General features: G+C 43.9%; 1 protein-coding gene across 40 annotated transcripts in view; it reads right to left on the bottom strand.

The window, feature by feature from the left end:
• ZBTB20 (zinc finger and BTB domain containing 20) overlaps window positions 1-18587 on the bottom strand; it is a 770327-nt gene that overhangs the window by 25060 nt on the left and 726680 nt on the right. For all 40 annotated transcript variants that reach the window (XM_041765260.1, XM_041727104.1, XM_041773515.1 and 37 more), the window contains one exon: window positions 10829-12433. In XM_041765260.1, coding sequence (XP_041621194.1) covers window positions 10829-12433 — 1605 coding nt within the window. The remainder of the gene's footprint in view (window positions 1-10828; window positions 12434-18587) is intronic.

Raw genomic sequence — 18587 nt, 5'->3', positions numbered from 1 at the left:
AAAGGGAGGGCTACTTTTAGGGGGGTCATTTTCAGCCTCCTCGTGAATGTGTGGATTTAACTATGTGTTTCCCATTAATTCGATCAAACACATGCAAGAAATAAGAGAGGGGGAAAGGTCGTCCAAGAATTAGGGTTCTTTACAATCTTTAGAAACTAAAGACAGTGTTTACGTAGCTTGGCTCTTCGGGGATAGTTTCCATTTCCAGTATTCTGTCTAGGAAATGCATTTTGCCTTGATGGGTCTGGAAAATACTGGCCAACGTAGGAGCAAGTCGTTCTGATGAGAACTTTCGATTTTATTTATTTTACACAAAAATATTCCTGAAATGTAGAATTAGAGTTACTTGGCTATTTCCATCTTGACTGCCCTGAGCTGCACATGGGTCTCGCCTGGTGTGGAGGTAGGGTAGGTGGCGGACAACACAGTGATCTCAGAGTCCAACGGTCCTGTCCAAATCTGGGCACCAACATTCAGCATGGCACTCTGACAAATCTCCAGATGCCTCTGAGGTATACAGCCGTACTTACCTCACTGCGCTGGTGTTGACATAAATACATATGAAATCACTTTGCAGACCACCAAGGGTGGTGTGGGAATACTTGCATGGTATTCTTATTATAAAACTATTCTCTCCCCCCGCCCCAATTAAATGGTTCCATACGCATTTCTGAACTCTCGGGTCAATTTAGAAAATAGTTTTCTCTTTCTTTGTTCTCAGGCTGTTGGCCAAAACCCTTCTTTTCTCCTCAGTATAATGCTCTGGTTTGCTGTTGGCGTAGAAACCAAACGATCAAGCTTGTTGAAAAGACTAAGGTAAATAAAAATATTGTTACTAACTGGCCACATGAAGTATTCCTCTATAAGTCATGTCCATGGGCCTCTGACATGTTTTTGGATAAGCAGAGCCTTGTTTTTGTTGGTGCTGTTAGTTCTCAGCTCTACTCTTGACAGGTGAGATGAAATGCATTAGGTAGGGTCTTTCCATCTGTCCTACCTCATTACTGATTTGCCTAGTGGAGACACCCACCTCGGAGAAGAAAGTCCTTCTATGTACCCTTCCATAACCCAGCCTAAAGCCCAAAGCCTTTGAAACTCTCTAGGGTCATTGTTCAATTAGTGGACTATCAGGGTAGGAAATCTATTTCTTAAAATGGACTTAACTTCCAATGAAAATATGTGCCTTGACTGTGTTCCCATGTTTCCCATTCTGAAACAGGAGAGGTCTGAGTCATCACGGTAATAACGGCAGTGAAAACAATCGGCACATATTTGGTGCTTAGTGTGTCAGGCTCAGTGTAGTGCTTTATGTCCATGATCTGTTTCATGGAACTTTATCTCATCAGAAACCTTTTTAATTGTGTTTATAAACCTAAAAGGATATGTTTTGAAGCACATGGTAGTAAGAAATGGCTGATTTGTTCAGGACTCACGCCACAAATTTCTTAACTAATGCCATTGGTCTTCGAGCTCTTTTTCCCTTAGTTATTTGCAAACATTTTGGCCTAACTCCCTCTCCTCTCGACTCTTCTCTGGTTTCTTTCCCTTTATTTTCACAGATAGGACAGTATGGTCAGTAGGATCACAGGGGTAGAAGAGAAGAAGTTCACTTTTAGACAAAGCGGGGAGTTTGGGGAAGCCTCATTCCCAAACGACGCATTTAGGCTACGCATGGTGTTGATGGAAGTACATTCTTTTGAAATGAGAGATTCCCTGAGACAGTCATGCATGTTATTTTTAGTTGGAACATTTCTGTCAGCTGTACACATGCTTGAACTCGAGCTGGTCTTTGCCATCCTTGTGCTATGAGTACACTTTCTAGAGGCTGTGATAGGCTGGTCAACTAACTTTTAAAACACAGCCACCCGTCACCTTTAATGGGAAGCTTGCCTTCTTAAGTTCCAGATGGTATTTTGGCTGCTGGGAAGTTGAAACTTTATGTTAAAATGCACTTGCTGTTTGAAACTTTCACCTTCTTACAGTGTGTTTTTCCTCTAGGCAAGGTCACTCTGAAGGTTTTTTGCTTTCACAACCTTCTAATCTGACTATAAATTGATTCTTCACAGTTGTTATCTTTCCCTTCATAGCATACGTCTGTATGTTGTTTGTATGCACGTAGTATTGGCTCAGCTGTTAATTATCTGTGTGACCCTGGGCTTTCTAAGTCTCCCTGGGTTTGTCTCCCTTTCGGAAAGTGAGGAGCTGGACGGAGCACTTGCCATGGCCCTTTGCAGATTCAGTGGCCTTCTGCCCATCCTGACCCACAACCCCTGAGGACTCTGGTCTAGGCCTTGTCAGCACATGACCTGAGGGCAACCTGCTTCAATCATTCACAGCATAAGCAGTCCCACATTTTAAATAGGACAAGGTATCCTGTTCCCTTCCCTGCCGCAAAAAATGGTATGACAGTTAATGAGGAAAAACATTTGCAAAGCACTTGGGAGCTCCTTAAAGGAAAATGCTCTCTATAATTATTAGGGTGCCGTGTTGGTAGAGCAGAGGTATTTCAGAACTGTCTTACTAAATGGGGCTTATTTTCAGATTAGTCAGGCAGCTGCAACTTTCACTTATATATGTGTGTGGATCTGAAATAATAGCACTCTGTAGAAATGTTACTATTTTTCTTTCTTGTTGTTCTCCTGCATTTTACTTATAGGGACCCCAAAAGGGCTTTCAACATTATACATGAAATAGATGAGGTCTGCTAATTGTTGCTCTCGATGTGGAGAAATGAAGAGTTAAGATGAGTGGAAGTGGACGGCTTTTCAGGTCTGAGTCTAGAGCCAGGAATGGCAAATCCATCACTGTGTTAGGAAGAGATACGAAGTCCAAAGCAGACACCGGAATTATAACATGAGGGAGAAGCTCATATAAGCCCCTTCACTTTAAAATGCTCCATTTGGGGCTATCCAGATATGGGAGTCAGATATGAATTCCATTTCCTTGGCTGAGTGACTTGAGTATGTTACTTAACCTCTAGAAGCCTCAGTTTCCTTATCTGTAACTTGAGAGTACTACAATAAATACCTGTCTTGTGAAGGTATTTTGAAAATTAAAGAGATAAAGCACTTAGCCAGAGTATGCGGTTATTTTAAGGGAAAAAAAAAAAACAACAACTGTTCTTTCAGTAGAAAGGAACTGATGATAAATGAAACCAATTGAGAAATAACTTGCACTGCATGGGGAAGCCAACTCAGGATTTTAAAACAAACAAACAAAAAACTTTCAGATAATCAATGAAGCTATGTAATTCAGAGTTAAGGGTATGGTCTGCTCTCAGTTACATTTGCTAATCAAAGAATTGGCACCATGAGTAAAATATCAGCACCTAGCACTGACAGAGGGGTTCTGAGCAAGTGACAACTGAGCTCTGGAGGTCAAGAAACTGTCCAATGTGGAGAAACCACAGGGAGGGCAGTGTCCTTTACAATTCCTACAGCAGGGGGGTAGGGTGGTGGACACATAGACTTTTCTTCAGTTTTTTTTCAGAGATGCTATTCTCTAAAGGGCCTCTTTTAAGCTCCTTCTTGTGGGCCAGCACTGACACTCCACCATGATTTCAAGTCAGGAAAAAAAAAAGAGAAGAAAGAAGAAAGAAGAAGAAGAAAGATACTGCTAGGTTAATAGATACAGAGGGTCTGCCTAAAGTTCAAGTAAAGGATACCCCAATTCTGGTATATGTGCTGCTGAAGCGAGAACAACACCCCAATTCTGAATAGTGACTTCTGTAGTGGGGGCTTAGCAAGGACCCATTTATTCGGCTGATTCTTTCTCATTCTTACCAGGCTTCTACTGGCTTGCAGAAGGTACAGTGAATGCTGTTACCGGGATGTTTTCTAGAAGCACCGTTCCCACCCATCTCTCCCATTCTCTTGACCTCTCTATCATCTGCTCTAGCATAACACCCTCCTCTTCAGGGGAGTCTGGTGAGGGGCCCACCAACTGAGGCTGGGAGCCTGGCGAGACGGCAGGTGGCAGGGGAGGAAGAGGAGAGTATGGGTAGGGAAGATGGCCACTGGCGAGGAGAGCAGGAGTCCTTGAATGGAGAACATCAAGGTTACAACAGAAAATGGGAAAGCTTCAGTGGCAAGAATGGAAGGGTGCTCAGAGCCACGCAGAGCTTTCACTGGCTGAAGAGTCCGCTTTCCATTGGAGAAGTCTAGTTGAAGGGAGGCCTACATTCCTGAGATGCGGCTGGTGTGACTGAGGGCCAGCCTTTCTCTCCAGTTCTGAAGGTGTGATTCTGGTGCCAGCTGGGACTGTAAGGCTGATTAGGGTGGGGTGGGCGGGGTGGGACTGCCTACTGGGGGACATACTGTATTCACAAAACATCTCTGGCCTCAGTGACAACTAACAGTTTGGTGTTAGGCAGAATTTGAAGACCTCAGGGAACTTCATCTACGTTACTTCATTTTTCTTACAACTTTATGAGCAGGGTAGACATTAATATCCTCAGAAGATGGGATCTCCCTTAAAGAGATACAGTAACATCCTGAGGGCCATCCAAAAAGTCAGTAACCGATGAGAGGATGATACCAGCTTAGCCAGATTATCACCTCCTCCTCCTGTTAACGATTTCCGGCTCTCTGGATTATGTGACAAAATGTTAGGATGTTAATAACATATATGTTCTTAAATGGCTTTGATAATTTTACAGTACTTGTGATTAAGTGCTTTCACAGAAATAATGTTATTTGATTCTTATAGCAACTGTGTAAAGTAGGAATTATTAAGATCTATATATTTTATGGCAAAAACACTAAGGCTCAGGTTGATTGTAGAATTTATTGAAGGTCACTCAGAGAGTGGTAAAAACAAGCCTCTCTTACTTCATAATATGATATTTGTTTATTACTCCACTGGCTTGATATAATTAATAGCCCAAATTCCGCATGAGGATTATCCCATTATTATCTTGATCTCAGTATTTTTACACTATTTCTGACTTTTGTTATGTTACTATTATTCCCATATTTTTTTATATCAAATTCATGGCTGAAAGAGCTGAGCTTCTCAAAGTAACACACAAGATTATCATATATGCAGATGACCCTAATGGACTAAAGCCAGTCACTGATAAACAGGGCTGTTGACACTATGATTCCGAAAAACGCTCAAACATCTACCACACGTTAGGGAAGAAAACACAAGTAGAAATGAGGATACAATAAATTCCCCAGCAAATAAAAAAAGAAAAAGAAAGAAAGAGAAATGTAAGTATTGCTAGAAAATAATGCATTTATGTATAAGTCCCTTGAATTAAATTCTCCTGGAACGTGTGCCCACATTTCTGAACATTCATTCACTTACTCAAAAAGTATTTGCTAAGCAATTACATATGCCAGCCTGTATTCATATTCAGATTTTATTTATTTATTTATAATTTTTGTTTGTTTGTTTAAGTAGGGTCCACACTGGGCATGGAAAGGGCTTGAACTCATGACCCTGAGATCAAGACCTGAGCTGAGATCAAAAGTTGGATACTTAACCAACTGAGCCACCCAGGTGCCCCCATATATAGGTTAAAAAGCAAAAAGTCCTAAGATTGGGTCCTAAAAGAAAGTTCTACTTGGATAGTACTGCGAGATAAAATGCATGACACCAGTTAAATCTGACTTTCAGGAAAGCAATGAATGGGACTGCATGGGACATACTTAGCTTAGAAATACAGTTGTTTATCCAAAATTCAAATTTAACTGGATGTCCTATACATATGTCCTAAATATATAATATATATATATATAAAATATATATATTACCTGAGGGTAATAAATATCCCCTATACCTGGGGGTAAATAAATCCTCCAAAGCCATCATGGTCATTTGATTAATTCACTGATCAAATATTTATTGAATGTTCATCGTATGTAAGGTATTATGCTGGGTATGCTGATATATAAGATATATAACTATCTTTATCTCCAGCTATCTATCTACCTATCAGTTATTTCTGGCTCACAGAATTCACATTATAATGGGAAGGTGTAGAGACAACTGCATAATGATAATACAAGTCAGTACTTCTTCTAAGTGCCACAAGGCACGTATTTGCTGTGGTCACTCGTGCAGTTTGAGAAACTTAGCTCATTTCTCATAAATGAGGTGTTTGCCCCCATATTATAACTTATCCACGATAAGATCAAGCTGTTATTTTCAACTGGTTTACTTTTTCCAAATGCATAGGTTCTTAAGAGTGGAATTTTAGAGAACCATGTTACATAACACAAACAACCTGATGCTATCCTTGCCTTTTCCCAGCCGTCTAGGGAAATGATTCCCAACCTACACTGAATCAGAGCTTGTTGAAACACAGATTATTGGATGGATGATTCAGGTCTGGATGGGCCTGTGAATCTGTATGCTGCTGGAATGGGAATCACGTGGTGAAAACCACTGTTTCAGGGTTATCTTTGAATTTTCCCTGTTGCTTGCCTTCTGTATCCACATTGACACCAAAGCTTGTCCTTCTGTGTCCTCTGTCTTTCCCTTCTATTTCCCATTCTTTTGACTTTTGTTTTTTCTCTTGAGGGGAGGGGACATAGAGGAGCCCCGCTTGGTTCCATGACAGGATGGTTTGGGTTATCTGTTTTTCTCTGACTCTCTTGTTTTCAAATACATCCTTAACTCTTAGTTTCGTATCTCACAACTTTTATGAAGCCATAGTAAAGTGATCTTGAGACACTCCTGGGAGAAATGGAGTACCGCTGTGGTTTGTTGGGGAGTAGAGAAAGTAGTTAGGTGAGGGATTTTCTTATACTCTTAAAAAAATCATTCAGAAGTGAAAAAAAAATGCTGATGTTATGAAGGAAGTTCAGGGGAAACCCAAGAAGTATCACGTGGCTATAGCGTTTGAATTCCGTAGAGGAAGGAAATCTGTCAAGAGCTTATTATTCAGAGATGTGAGATAGAGCAAAGAAAGTCAGTGTCTCTTGGGTGGAGGGGGCTCAGGTAATAATGATGATGGGTTTTTTTAAACATTAACTAGTACTTTACCTTTTATGAAAACCTCTTAAATGCATGATACCTTTACAGCTACTCAAAAGGCAGGAAAATTATTCTTTCCATTATAAACTCAAAGAAACTGAGGGTTATACAATTAAGTGACTTGCTTAAGTCCATGCAGCCAATTAAAGGAATCAAAACAGAACCCAAATAATCGAATTCTAGTATAAATTTCACTTATGTCCCCATTGTAAGTTTCAGTGTTACAGCCATTATGGAATATGCATTACCCCCAGGGCTGCCTGGTTCTCTACCGCAGAGCTTAGCTCCAAAGTCAATACAATAGCCTACTTATTTGTTTCAAATACTTCCTTTCAGTGAATATGTGGATCATTAACACAGAGCTCCACAGAATTTTATTTGGAGTCCACATCTCAGAATAGATTCCCTGCAGCTGTGGATAGTAAGTACTATTTACGTTAAATGTTGGAGTGACTGAAATGCAAAGCCAGGTAGCATGCATAATAGCTGTGATGCAGAGAACCCAAATCTCCTTCCTTTTAGCTCTGTCAAGCTACTCTTTCTTAGTAAGATTCTTTTAGATTAGGTTATAGGTGAGAATACTGAAACCATCCCTATCCTTCCAAGTGTCCCTGATACTTTCTAGAATCTTTTCAGACCAACATTTAGACTTTTTGCTCTGGATTTTTATCATTTTCACTGGGCTCTTATGAAGTTGGGAGGCTCTGGGTTTTTTTTTTTTTTATGTTTTCCCAAGAAATTGGAGAGAACTCTGTTTTGAAATGGAGGCCACAGTGAATCCAGGTCCTGAATTACTTCCATATGTTCAGGCTGTCTTGCCTTTTGAAAAATCTAGACCAATTGTTCTTTAACTTTGTTAGGTTATGGACTCCTTCAGCTAGACAAAAAAGTCTTGATAGACAGATGGCCCTTCCAAACTGCCACTGCCAAATAATTCAGGGTGAATGGGAAGAGTGTCTCTTCTTCTAAATGAGGTGCTCAAGTGATATCTGTGTATAATTAATTGTTCCCAGATGTTGCCATGTTATACACACCAATATAAAACCTTCATGATTTACTGAGGACCTTCATAGTTTACTAGAAATCTGAAGGCTACACTTTGAGCATAACTCAGATTTAGAAAATGACTTTATTCATAGCTTTTGTATCTACGAGGTCTAAATGTACAAACCCATTACTGGTTTTCTCATGGGCAAATCTAGTTATTTGGGTTAACCACAGAATCCTTTAGTGAATCCACTGGATAAATGTGTTTATATAGCAAAAAAACAATTTTTGATAGTGCACTGAAAATTTTGTGTTGCAAATTTACAGTCTTATTTCAGTATGTGATCTTACAGAAAAGTGAGTTTTATACCCATGTAGGTCTACTGGATGAGATGCATGGTCTGGGAGAGGGAGAATAGAAATGTTTATGGATCCCAGACCAGCAAAGTGAACTTTGGCTAATGAGACACTTCCACAAATGGTCTCTTTTTCCTCCCTAATATTTAGTTTGATGGTTTGTATGACAATAATTCAGAAGAAGAAAGGACAAACGATGTGAGAGCGCTCTGTAAACCATAAAGTGCCACATAACTAAAAATATTACTATTTGGTCAATTTACCAAATGATGATGATGATGCCCATACCACATGGGAAATTGCCCTTGATTGATCTCAGGTTATCAGTACATTCACATTTACCCTAAATAAACATAGTGACTTATCACTACCTGATTTCCTTCCTGAATTCAGTAGTGAGTTACTGTGTTGCATTGGAGTTGTGAAAACATCCTCCTTTAGAACAACTGATTCACACAAAGGCACATACAGATTTACCTACTGTCTTAAGTTGACTGTGAAGAAGGCAAAGTGCATCGTAAGGAATGTTCTGTTTTAGTTGTTCACTTCCATGTTGGGTACTTGTCTCAGTGTCTGTTGTTTTCCTTCCATTCTATTTTCCAACTTAAATTTTTATCTGCCTTATGTCCTATCATCAGCTAGCTGAACTGAGAAACAAGGTTGCTTGGAGGAACTAATTTGTTTTCATGCATTGTAATTCTAGCAGGTAATTTTTTTTGGCAACTTATTTGTCATTTAACAGGGGTGCTCTGGAACCAGAGGTACACCAGAAGAGGGGCTCATGATAGGAATTTCAAATACGGGGATCACCACTGGGATAAGTATTTTCAGATACAAGAGAATCTATGTGAAATCATATCTCATATGTGGTCACTTATATGGAGGAGCATCCATGAAGTTCTCACTTCTATGTTCCATAATTGAGCTGGAAAAGTGCACTAGCTGGGCAGTCAGGAGATCTTAGCTCTAGAATCACAGAATCCAGGGATGAAACACCAGTCCACCCAACTAGTCACCTAATGACTGAGGCCCCGCTACAACATCCCTATGAAATGATCATTCTCTCTCTGACCACCTCTAATTATAGAAACTCAATCCCTTTGGAGGCTGTCTATCCTATCTTAGAGCAGCTTCTTTTATTTAGTTGAAAGAGTCTCCTTTATAGCTTCCAATCGTTGGTCCAGTTCTACCTTTTGAAGGGTGGTGGATAAGTAGTGCTCTACCTGCTCCAAGACAAGCTTAATGTTTCTCTCCTCCCAACCATTTAAATAAAGCTAACAGTGCTAATGTCAGCTACCATTTATAGAGTGCTGATTATGTGCCAGGAATTGTTTTAAGAGTTTCATATATTAATTCACTTAATCCTGAAGACGATACTCTAAGGGAGATATATTATTACCATCTCCATTATATAGACAAGGAAACAAGTACAGAAAGGTGACAGACATCAGTAGTGGCTAAGTCTAATTGCGAGTCTAGGCAATGTGGCTCCAGAGCTCCAGTTTTCTATATTATGCTGCCCCCAAAGCTCAAATACTTGGATGTGGCTTACAAGACACTCTGAGTCTTCTTTTTTGCAGGTTGAAACAGCCCTAGGACCTTCAACCATGATACGCCATGGCTTTGCATCCCTTTGCATCCCGATTATACTCCTCTGAATATGTCCCAATCAGTCTACTGTTTTTTTTTTTTTATAATTTTTATTTTTATTTTTATTTATTTATGATAGGCACACAGTGAGAGAGAGAGAGAGGCAGAGACACAGGCAGAGGGAGAAGCAGGCTCCATGCACCAGGAGCCCGACGTGGGATTCGATCCCGGGTCTCCAGGATCGCGCCCTGGGCCAAAGGCAGGCGCCAAACCGCTGCACCACCCAGGGATCCCAGTCTACTGTTTTTTGAAAAGGTAGTGCCCAGACCAGACTGTGGTCTCTAGATGTCAAAAAGAGAATAAACAATTGAAAATAGAGTGAAACTATCACGTTTCTTCATTTTAGGGACCACAAATACAGCATAAGCCTGCATCAGCCTTGTTGTGGCCTCTTCAAGCTGATGGTTCATACAGAATTTACTACACACTGCAACTCGCATCCCTGTTCTGCCTGTATGACTTTGATCTGTAAAATGAAGTGACTGGAGTATATAATCTCCAAGGACTTTTCCAGTTCGAAACAGCTAGAATCAAAGAATGTATCGCAAAGTTCAGCATATTTAAGGGATGTTGTGCCTGTAGATTCTTTGTCAGACTTTTCCCCATTGGGCCCTTCTCCCTAGGGTTTCTGTCATTTTGAGCTTTGGTGGCAGGATGCTTCATTCCTACAATGGGGGTACTGTTGGGGCTTCTAGAAGATGGCTGACAGCGGGGTCTCCTGCAAATCTGAAAGATGACTCCAAACCTTCCCTTCCCCTTGCTGTCTGCCCTCCCTTCTTCCTACGGCCCCCTCACGGCCCCCTCACACCCACCGCCTGCTTCCAGGCCCCCAGGGGGAGCCTGCACTCACCTGTGTGTACGAACATGTGCTTGACGTAGTTCTGTTTGGCGGTGAAAGTCTTGTTGCAGAGAGTGCACTCATAAGGCTTTTTTTCGCCCTGCCCACTGGCTGTGCTGTGGCCTGCGGATGGGGCCAGGGGCTGTGGCGCTGGCAGCTGTGCAGTAAAGGTCGACAGGCCAGGCTGGGACACTGTCACAAACTGGGTCTGCTGGCCTGCCAGGGGCTGTGGCAGGCTGAAGAGGAAAGGCTTGGGGCCACTGCCCGCGGGCTGGGTAGTGAAGAGGGCCGGCAGGTAGGTGTTGCCGGCTGTGCCAATGACCTGTGTGTTGCTGGTCAAGGTCAGAGGCATCCTCAGGTTGCTGGTGAGGGTTTCTGTCTGGCGTAAGTAGAGCTGGGTACTTGGCAATGGCTGCCCGATGGACGTGTTGACCGAAGGCTGCTGCAGGACGCTCTTGTCGGAGCTGTTGCTGACGGTGATGACCGTGCTGTCCATCTCCACCTCATTGCTTCTTTCCGGGGAGGAGGCACCGGTCTCGAGCTGGTGCGGCTGCGGGCCGCCCTCGGCAGGAGCCTCTGCGGCCTGCTCGGCTTGGGCGGGTTCGGCCTGGCCATCCCGCGCCGCCCCGGGCCCGAACTGCTGCTCCACCGAGTCAGGCTCGGTGCCTATGGAGGAACTGACGCCCGAGTCGAAGCTTTCGCCCTTGGGCTCGCTCTCAGTGCCCTCCGCCTGGTCGGTGTCTTCCGTGCACTCCTCGGACTCGTTGCGCTCTAGGATCTGCACCCTTTGCTGCCCATAGTAGTCGTAGTCGTCCTCCATCTCCTGCTTGATGTGGATGTTGCCCACCAGGGTCTGGATGCGCACGGGCCGGGGCTGCTTGCGGCAGTGCGTGGTCTCGGGGGTGGTGGACAGGTAGCGCTCCATCTGCTGCGAGCGCTCGTGGATGCGCGTGATCCAGCTGGGGTCCTCCATGTGGTGGTCGCGGGGCAGGCCCAGGGCCGTCTCGTGGTGGCTGACCACCGCACCGCTGTAGAAGGAGCGCTCGCCGCTGCCGTTCTGCATGGAGCACGCATAGAGCGCCGAGTAGATCCTGTCCACGCTGTGCTGCGGGTGGCTCTGCAGGTAGCCCGACTCGGTGTCGCTGCTCTGGCCCGATGTGCCGGACTCGGGGGTGCCCCGTGGCGTGTCCTGGCCCGAGTCCTGGATCCCCGGGAACACGTCACCCACATTCTGTGACACAATGCGCGTGCACTCATCGATGACGGTTTTGATCTGCAGGATGCTGGCGGCCGTGAGGATCTGCAGGGCTTCCGACTGCGAGACGCGCAGCACGCCGCTGTACATGAAGTCAATGAGCTTTTGCACCGACTGCACCGACACCACGGACGGGATCTCGATGTCGCTGTAGCCCAGCAGCAGCTTGTCCTGGAAGAAGGGGCTGCCGGCTGCCAGCACGCAGCGGTGTGCGCGCAGCATGCTCCCGTGGATGCGCACCGTCACGTCACAGAAGTGGCCACGGTTGCGCTGCTCGTTGAGGGTCTCGAGCACGGAATTGCTGAAGTTGTGAAGGTTGATGCTGTGAATGCGCTCGGTCATCCCCTTGCAACTGATGTCACCTGCACGGTGGCAAGACAGAAGACACAAGACAGGGTGTGTGGGTCAGAGCTAGCTGACTGCATGCCTAACGCCCAGGTCTCAGGTGGGTTACGCTCATGGCTCCTGGAAGCACCCCCACCCCAGACCTCGCACACACAAGCGGGCTCTGCGGCGAGATGGACATGCCTTGCACGGGGATCGGGCTGCCGGGATGACCGCCTATGAGAAAAAGGCCTTCAATTTGGCTCCAACAATATCCCAGCTATTTTGGGTATCGAATCTCTATTAATGCCCTAGAGCTGCAGCCAGGGTTGCCAGTTGAAGTAGGACAGCCTAATAAACAGATGGGTCACTTGCCTGCTCTTCCTACAGCTTCAGCACACAAGACCCGAGAAACAAATGGAAGACAGGTTCTCATGGAACGCTCTACTTCTACCTTACGCAGGTCTAAGCTGAGGTCCTTTGGGAAGGCTTGTATTTTCCCCAGGTTTCCACAGTTTCTGATTTTATCCATAGACAGCAACAATATTCATAGTTCAAAAATTTGACTCCCTTCCTATTAATTTATATGTCTATTTCCCGAATCCACATCATGTATGCAAACAATCCACACTAAGATATCCACCAAATAGCTGTCACCATGTCTTCCACTTGAGGGACAGGCTATAGGCTGCAGCCTGCGAGCTAAAGCGGCACTCACCCACTGATTTCTGTATCTACACACTCTTCTTGGCATCTCCGACAACCTGTTTGAGGACTTTCTAGAGTGGTGGTATGTGACATGGTCGTTTTCTGCATTTCCTGAAGCTGAACAGGGAAGGAGTGTTTAAAAAGGTTGGACATGGCAGCACTGACCTGGGAGACTTTAGTATCCTAGGTGATCATATTTAGAGTTCCAGCTGGGCACTTCTGTGAGTGAAAGGGAGCACTGTTCATAATTAGGTGAGGACAGCAGGAGTAAACCAGGAATGGGCTGTATGATCACCCTAGGCAATACCGTGTTCTATGCACTTGCTCCAGGGAAGTATCAAAGGGCTCCCAGTGGGAAGGCAACAACAGTCAGCTATGCGGAGGCTGTCCATAGCCTGACCCATTGCCACCCTAACACCCAGCGCTCTGCACACGGGGGAAAATGGTTACATTTGGATTGCAGACTGAGAATTAAAATGGGTGGCTATACCACTAAGTTTGAGGGCTTTCCTATTTTTCTACTTCACTTCTCAAATGGCTCTAAAGAATCCCTCTTTCTGAACCATTCTTCACTTAGATTCCCCATTCTTGCCTTCGTAGGTGAACAGTCACCTTGAGAGAGGCCACGCAAGTGGGCCTTTCACAACCAGGGTGGCCCAAACACTGATTGTTGGCCTGTGACCGGGCATCCCTGTGTCTTGCGAGGAGCAGCCCCCAGAGGTAATGATCTGAGGGATGGGAGGAATGCCCACCTCCTCAGGTTCTTTCTCCTCTGCCTTAGGAGAGAGGACCAGTTCAAGAGAGTCGGAACCACACCAGCTCTACCTTGCTGCACTCAATCTCTGCATGCTGTCTGAGCTCAGTAGGTGCGGCCACATCCTTTCATATACTCATTTATTTCCTTTGTTCCCATCTTTACATTTAGTCAGCCTCACACATATCCAGTTACCTTAAGACATGCCTAGAGGCTCTTATGCTCACTTTCAGTCATATGATTTGCATAAGAGTTTTACAGAAGAGAATTCCTTCTTGTCCTGACTTCCATTTGGTCTGTGATGTGCCTAAAATATTGCACTGGGGTACAGTTTCTAGGTTTTTTTTTTTTTCCACTGTTGTAAAAGCAAATTGTCATTGCCAGATTAAAGAATCATGGTGAATCCTCTATAACTGTGCTAATACAAAGTACAGCCCCAGAGGAAGGCCCCAATAACCCAGGAAGGTATTCAGGAAATCAATCAGCAGACCAAATTCTAAGTTCTTGCTGAGTCCCCCATGCACATAGAGCATGAGAACAATAAGAGTAAACCCTCCTTTATTTAACGCTTACCATGTATTAACATATTATTTTATTTAATCATCACAGCAACCCTTATCATGTAGGTAGTATTATTACTATCCCCATTTTTCAAATGAGAAAACTGAAGCTGGACAAATTAAGAAACTCATTCAAGGCCACAGAGGCAACTGGTGGTAGAGCTGGCATTTGAATCCAGGGGGTCTGGCTCTAGAGTTCACACTCTTACCTGCTTCATTGCATTGCATGTTTTGCCCCAAATGAAGTCTGGCCCTTAGGTGTCCATAGATCCCCTGTAAAGCTGTGTAAAAAAGTCTATTCAATATGTTCTCCAGCTGCTTCTACACCTACCCTTGAATTAGCATGGTGTTCATGTTTCTAGGCCTTGGGACATCAATGTAGTCTCAGTAAATCTAACTTAAAAGACTTTTTTTTTTTTTTAGTTTATAAATGGAACAATGCAAGAGATCAAACAACTTGTCCTGGCACTAAAACGTAGAGTTTTCTATATACAGTTTTACTATCACTGAAGTCTTTTTTATTTAAGTAAAACAGTAAGCACTAAAATTGGTTGAGTCTCTAATAAAGTCACCATCTCTGAGTAGGATGGATTTATTAAGTAACCTTTTTCCACACAGGTGAAAACACTCTTTAAACATACATTTGCTCTTAGCCCAGTCACAGCAATATCACTAGGCTTGTCGCTTGTGATGAAAAGTCATCTTCTTTCTGATAATTCTGGGAAGAAACTCTATGACAAGTATCATAATCAGTAATATCCACATAACATTTCATAGCGTACAAAACTCTTTCACATACAACATCTTAGTCTTTCCTTAAAACCATACTTATGTTTTTAGGACAAGTCCTATTATTATTATTTGATGTAAGAAAAAGGTTGAGGCGATCAAAGTGTTGAAGTGACTTATCCTAAATTTTACACAGCTAGTAAGAGGCAGGGTTGGGATTAGAACCCACACCCCTTGATGCTTTTCTCACTGCATAACACTGGGTCACTGAAGGATGAAACTCGGATTGCCTAGGGATCTAAGGCCATCCTAATCCTCAGGACATAGAAGAAAAGATAAAAATACTGAAAGTGATGATAGAGGTTGCTCTAGAGTAGGAAATGGTCAACAGCAAAAGCTGTCCTCATACTACACATACTCATACACACACACACACACACACACACACACACTTAAAATCTCATGAGAAAAATTGAAAGTGCTTGTTTGGTCGAGTCTATCTAAACAATCAGGTAACCCTATAGAGATAATCACTAAAAGTTGTTAAATAGTCTCAATTATGATTATTGCAGTACTGTCACCAACTTCATTAGAAACCACGGAGACAGTTTTTAAAACTCAAACTTGCACACATGTACAACCTGACCCGAGACAAGCCTAGTTAGATTTTTATAGACACAATTTTTAAACATCTCCCCGAGTACACTGGTCCCACATGGCAGTGAGCAGCTATGAAAGGCTGAATGGGCTTTGCTGATACGGGTACAGATGCGATGGGGGACCCTGCCTTTCCATTCAAGCACGCCTGGTTCCTCCTGCACACAATGCTGAAGCAATTCTTTCCCAGGCTTTCTTTTATATTTAGCACTAATACAGTGGGAAAAAGTTTCTGCCACAGCAAGGCAATGTCCAGGCTTTTGTAAAGCAGGTCCTTTCATCCAATGGGCATTAATGTATAGATTCCAATGGAATAAATCTGAAATACTCTACTGTAGAAGATTTGTTCCCCATTGAAAACAAATCTTGATTAGATGGTTATTCAGGGACTGTATAGGAAGGAATGGTGTGAAAATGCTGACTCCATTCTTTCTTAGATTGGCACTGAATAGGCATTTGGGCTATTCAAAAAAAAAGAGTGAGAGAGAGAGTGAGAGAGAGAGAGAGAGAGAGAGAAGAAGAAGAAGAAGAAGAAGAAGAAGAAGAAGAAGAAGAAGAAAGAAAGAAAGAAAGAAAGAAAGAAAGAAAGAAAGAAAGAAAAAGAAAACACCAACCACCCTCTCAACTCCACAAAACCATACAACTTTACAAAGATTATGTATATTTGGGGACATCGCCTCACCCCAAAAATACCCCAAGGTGGTGTTGAACATAGAACTGATGGGGTAAAATGAAAAGAGTGATGACAATGGTTCTGTGTGTTTAAAAATAATAACTGACCTCCTTTCCACTAGAGTGAAAATACAGTCAGCCTGAGATGGCATTCACTGGAAACACGCAAGGAATCCTACCACCGAGAGTGGTCATGTATCCTGAATGAGTGTTCTGTGAGCCTGCACAATGCGGATGGGGCGGACCCAGGGTGAGTACCGAAGGAGAAATGGGCTTGCAGCGAAAGAGGCGGTGGAGGGCCTGGCTCTGCCTTGCAGGAACCCAGCTCCTGCCTGTCTCCTCAACTGTGGGCGTCCGGGGGGGATAGGACTTAGCATGAGAATGAAAAGCTGCTTGTGCACAAGGGAAAATGAACAAGAAAGGAAACAGCAGGCAATACAATCTCCTTTAATTAGGTGTGAAATCCAGTCCTTTCTCAGCCCGGATATATAAAATGAGACCAGTGCAAGGGTGAGGTGCTACAGAGGGAGACGGGAATTTGAAGTCTCTGTGATTTGGGAGGAAACACCAGCTCTCAAATTAAAACCCACATGAATTTCGGTCAAGTCAACAACATGAATTTCGGTCTAAGTCAAATGGCAGGGCCGAAAAGCCCTTGAGCATTCAATCTGGGTCACCAGGCTCACATGAAGTAAGTGGGTCAGCTCACAAACTAGGGCTAGGGTGGCCAGGCCTCCCCAGCCCACGCTCTCATATCCCACTCTTTCCCACATTGCACACCAATACCATTATCGTGCTGAGGTTGCTCTCTCATATATTAGGTGATTAGTGATGGTCCTAAGCTACTGTGTGTTGGTGTTACGTACCAAGTGGGTCATGGTCGAAAAGACCCATTCTTCTCCTGGGGAAGATTCAGGTCCCTTCCTCCCCAGATCTACATCTGTTGCCCCTGCCAGGGCCAAGACTTCGGTCATATCCATTTGGCCTACATGCAGGGTGCAGGGGTGGTGGTCAACTACAGAGCCTCTGCATGATGGGAGGATAGAGCTTTCTTGCTCACAGCTTTCACCATCTGAAGCACATGTCCCTCCACATACTTTCTATCTCACTGGCATCTTCACAATCCTTATGAGACAGAGAAACTGAAGGACTCCATAAAAACCTGCTTTTGGCTCCCTTTCCTGCTTCTAAATCTTGTTAGGGCCTACACCCCTGTCCTACACATGGCTTCATGTATGTCCTCCTTATAAGGGACAAGGAGTTAATGATTTCTTTGGAGGCTTCCAGCACAACAGATAACATCTAAGGAGTGACCAGGCATGGCCATCATGTGCATATTCCAGACCACCGGCGCTAGACATATCGACGCCAAGACCCCCTGGCTCTAGAGAATAAGTCACTTATGATGGACACCTGGACTCTGTCCTTGTTCTGACCAGTTTCTGGATGCCTGAGAGGACACAGACACCAGACCACAATTGTCAATAAAAACCCCCAGACTCTAAGCGAAGAAGAGACTCCCTCCTTTCCTTTCTGACTGTTTCAGACATTCTGTCTCTAACCTGCACTCTCTCTATACCTTCAGTTAACTCTGCTTTCACCTCCTGTTGGCTTGTGTTTGATTCCTATCCTGAACACAAGCAAGGATCCTCTTGGCTGATCCTGCGGGACTGCCTCTGGGTCCATGAACCGGCCTGCCAGTATCATTTGGAGGGTGGCCGGGGGCACTGGGGAAAACACACAAACAAAAGGTGACAGGTTGTATAACAAGACTCTTTCTCTCATCTTGGCTCCATACACCTAGCATAGCCCAGCTGTCATTGCCTCCTGGAAGTGGGGACCGTGGGAGGGTCATCAGCTGCACTGCGTTATGTACCCACTCCTGGGTGTGTGTGTGGGGGGGTGTTTGGGCTGTCTCCCGGTGAGTGAGAGTTGTCCTCTATCTTCCCAGTCATCTAAGCCCAAGGTACAGGAACCATTAGAGGCTGTTTTCTTTTTTCTCCCTTCTTTTCTTTTTTAGCACTGGTAACAGAATTATTCTCATACAACATAAATCAATTGTTCAACTTTCAGCAATTTGACTTCCAAACATATTTTCTGAAGGACACCACC

This window comes from Vulpes lagopus, chromosome 1 (genome assembly GCF_018345385.1).
Source record: "Vulpes lagopus strain Blue_001 chromosome 1, ASM1834538v1, whole genome shotgun sequence".
Taxonomy (NCBI): domain Eukaryota; kingdom Metazoa; phylum Chordata; class Mammalia; order Carnivora; family Canidae; genus Vulpes; species Vulpes lagopus.
The sequence above is the reverse complement of the archived record's forward strand: the minus strand, read 5'-3'. Positions and strand labels throughout refer to the sequence as shown.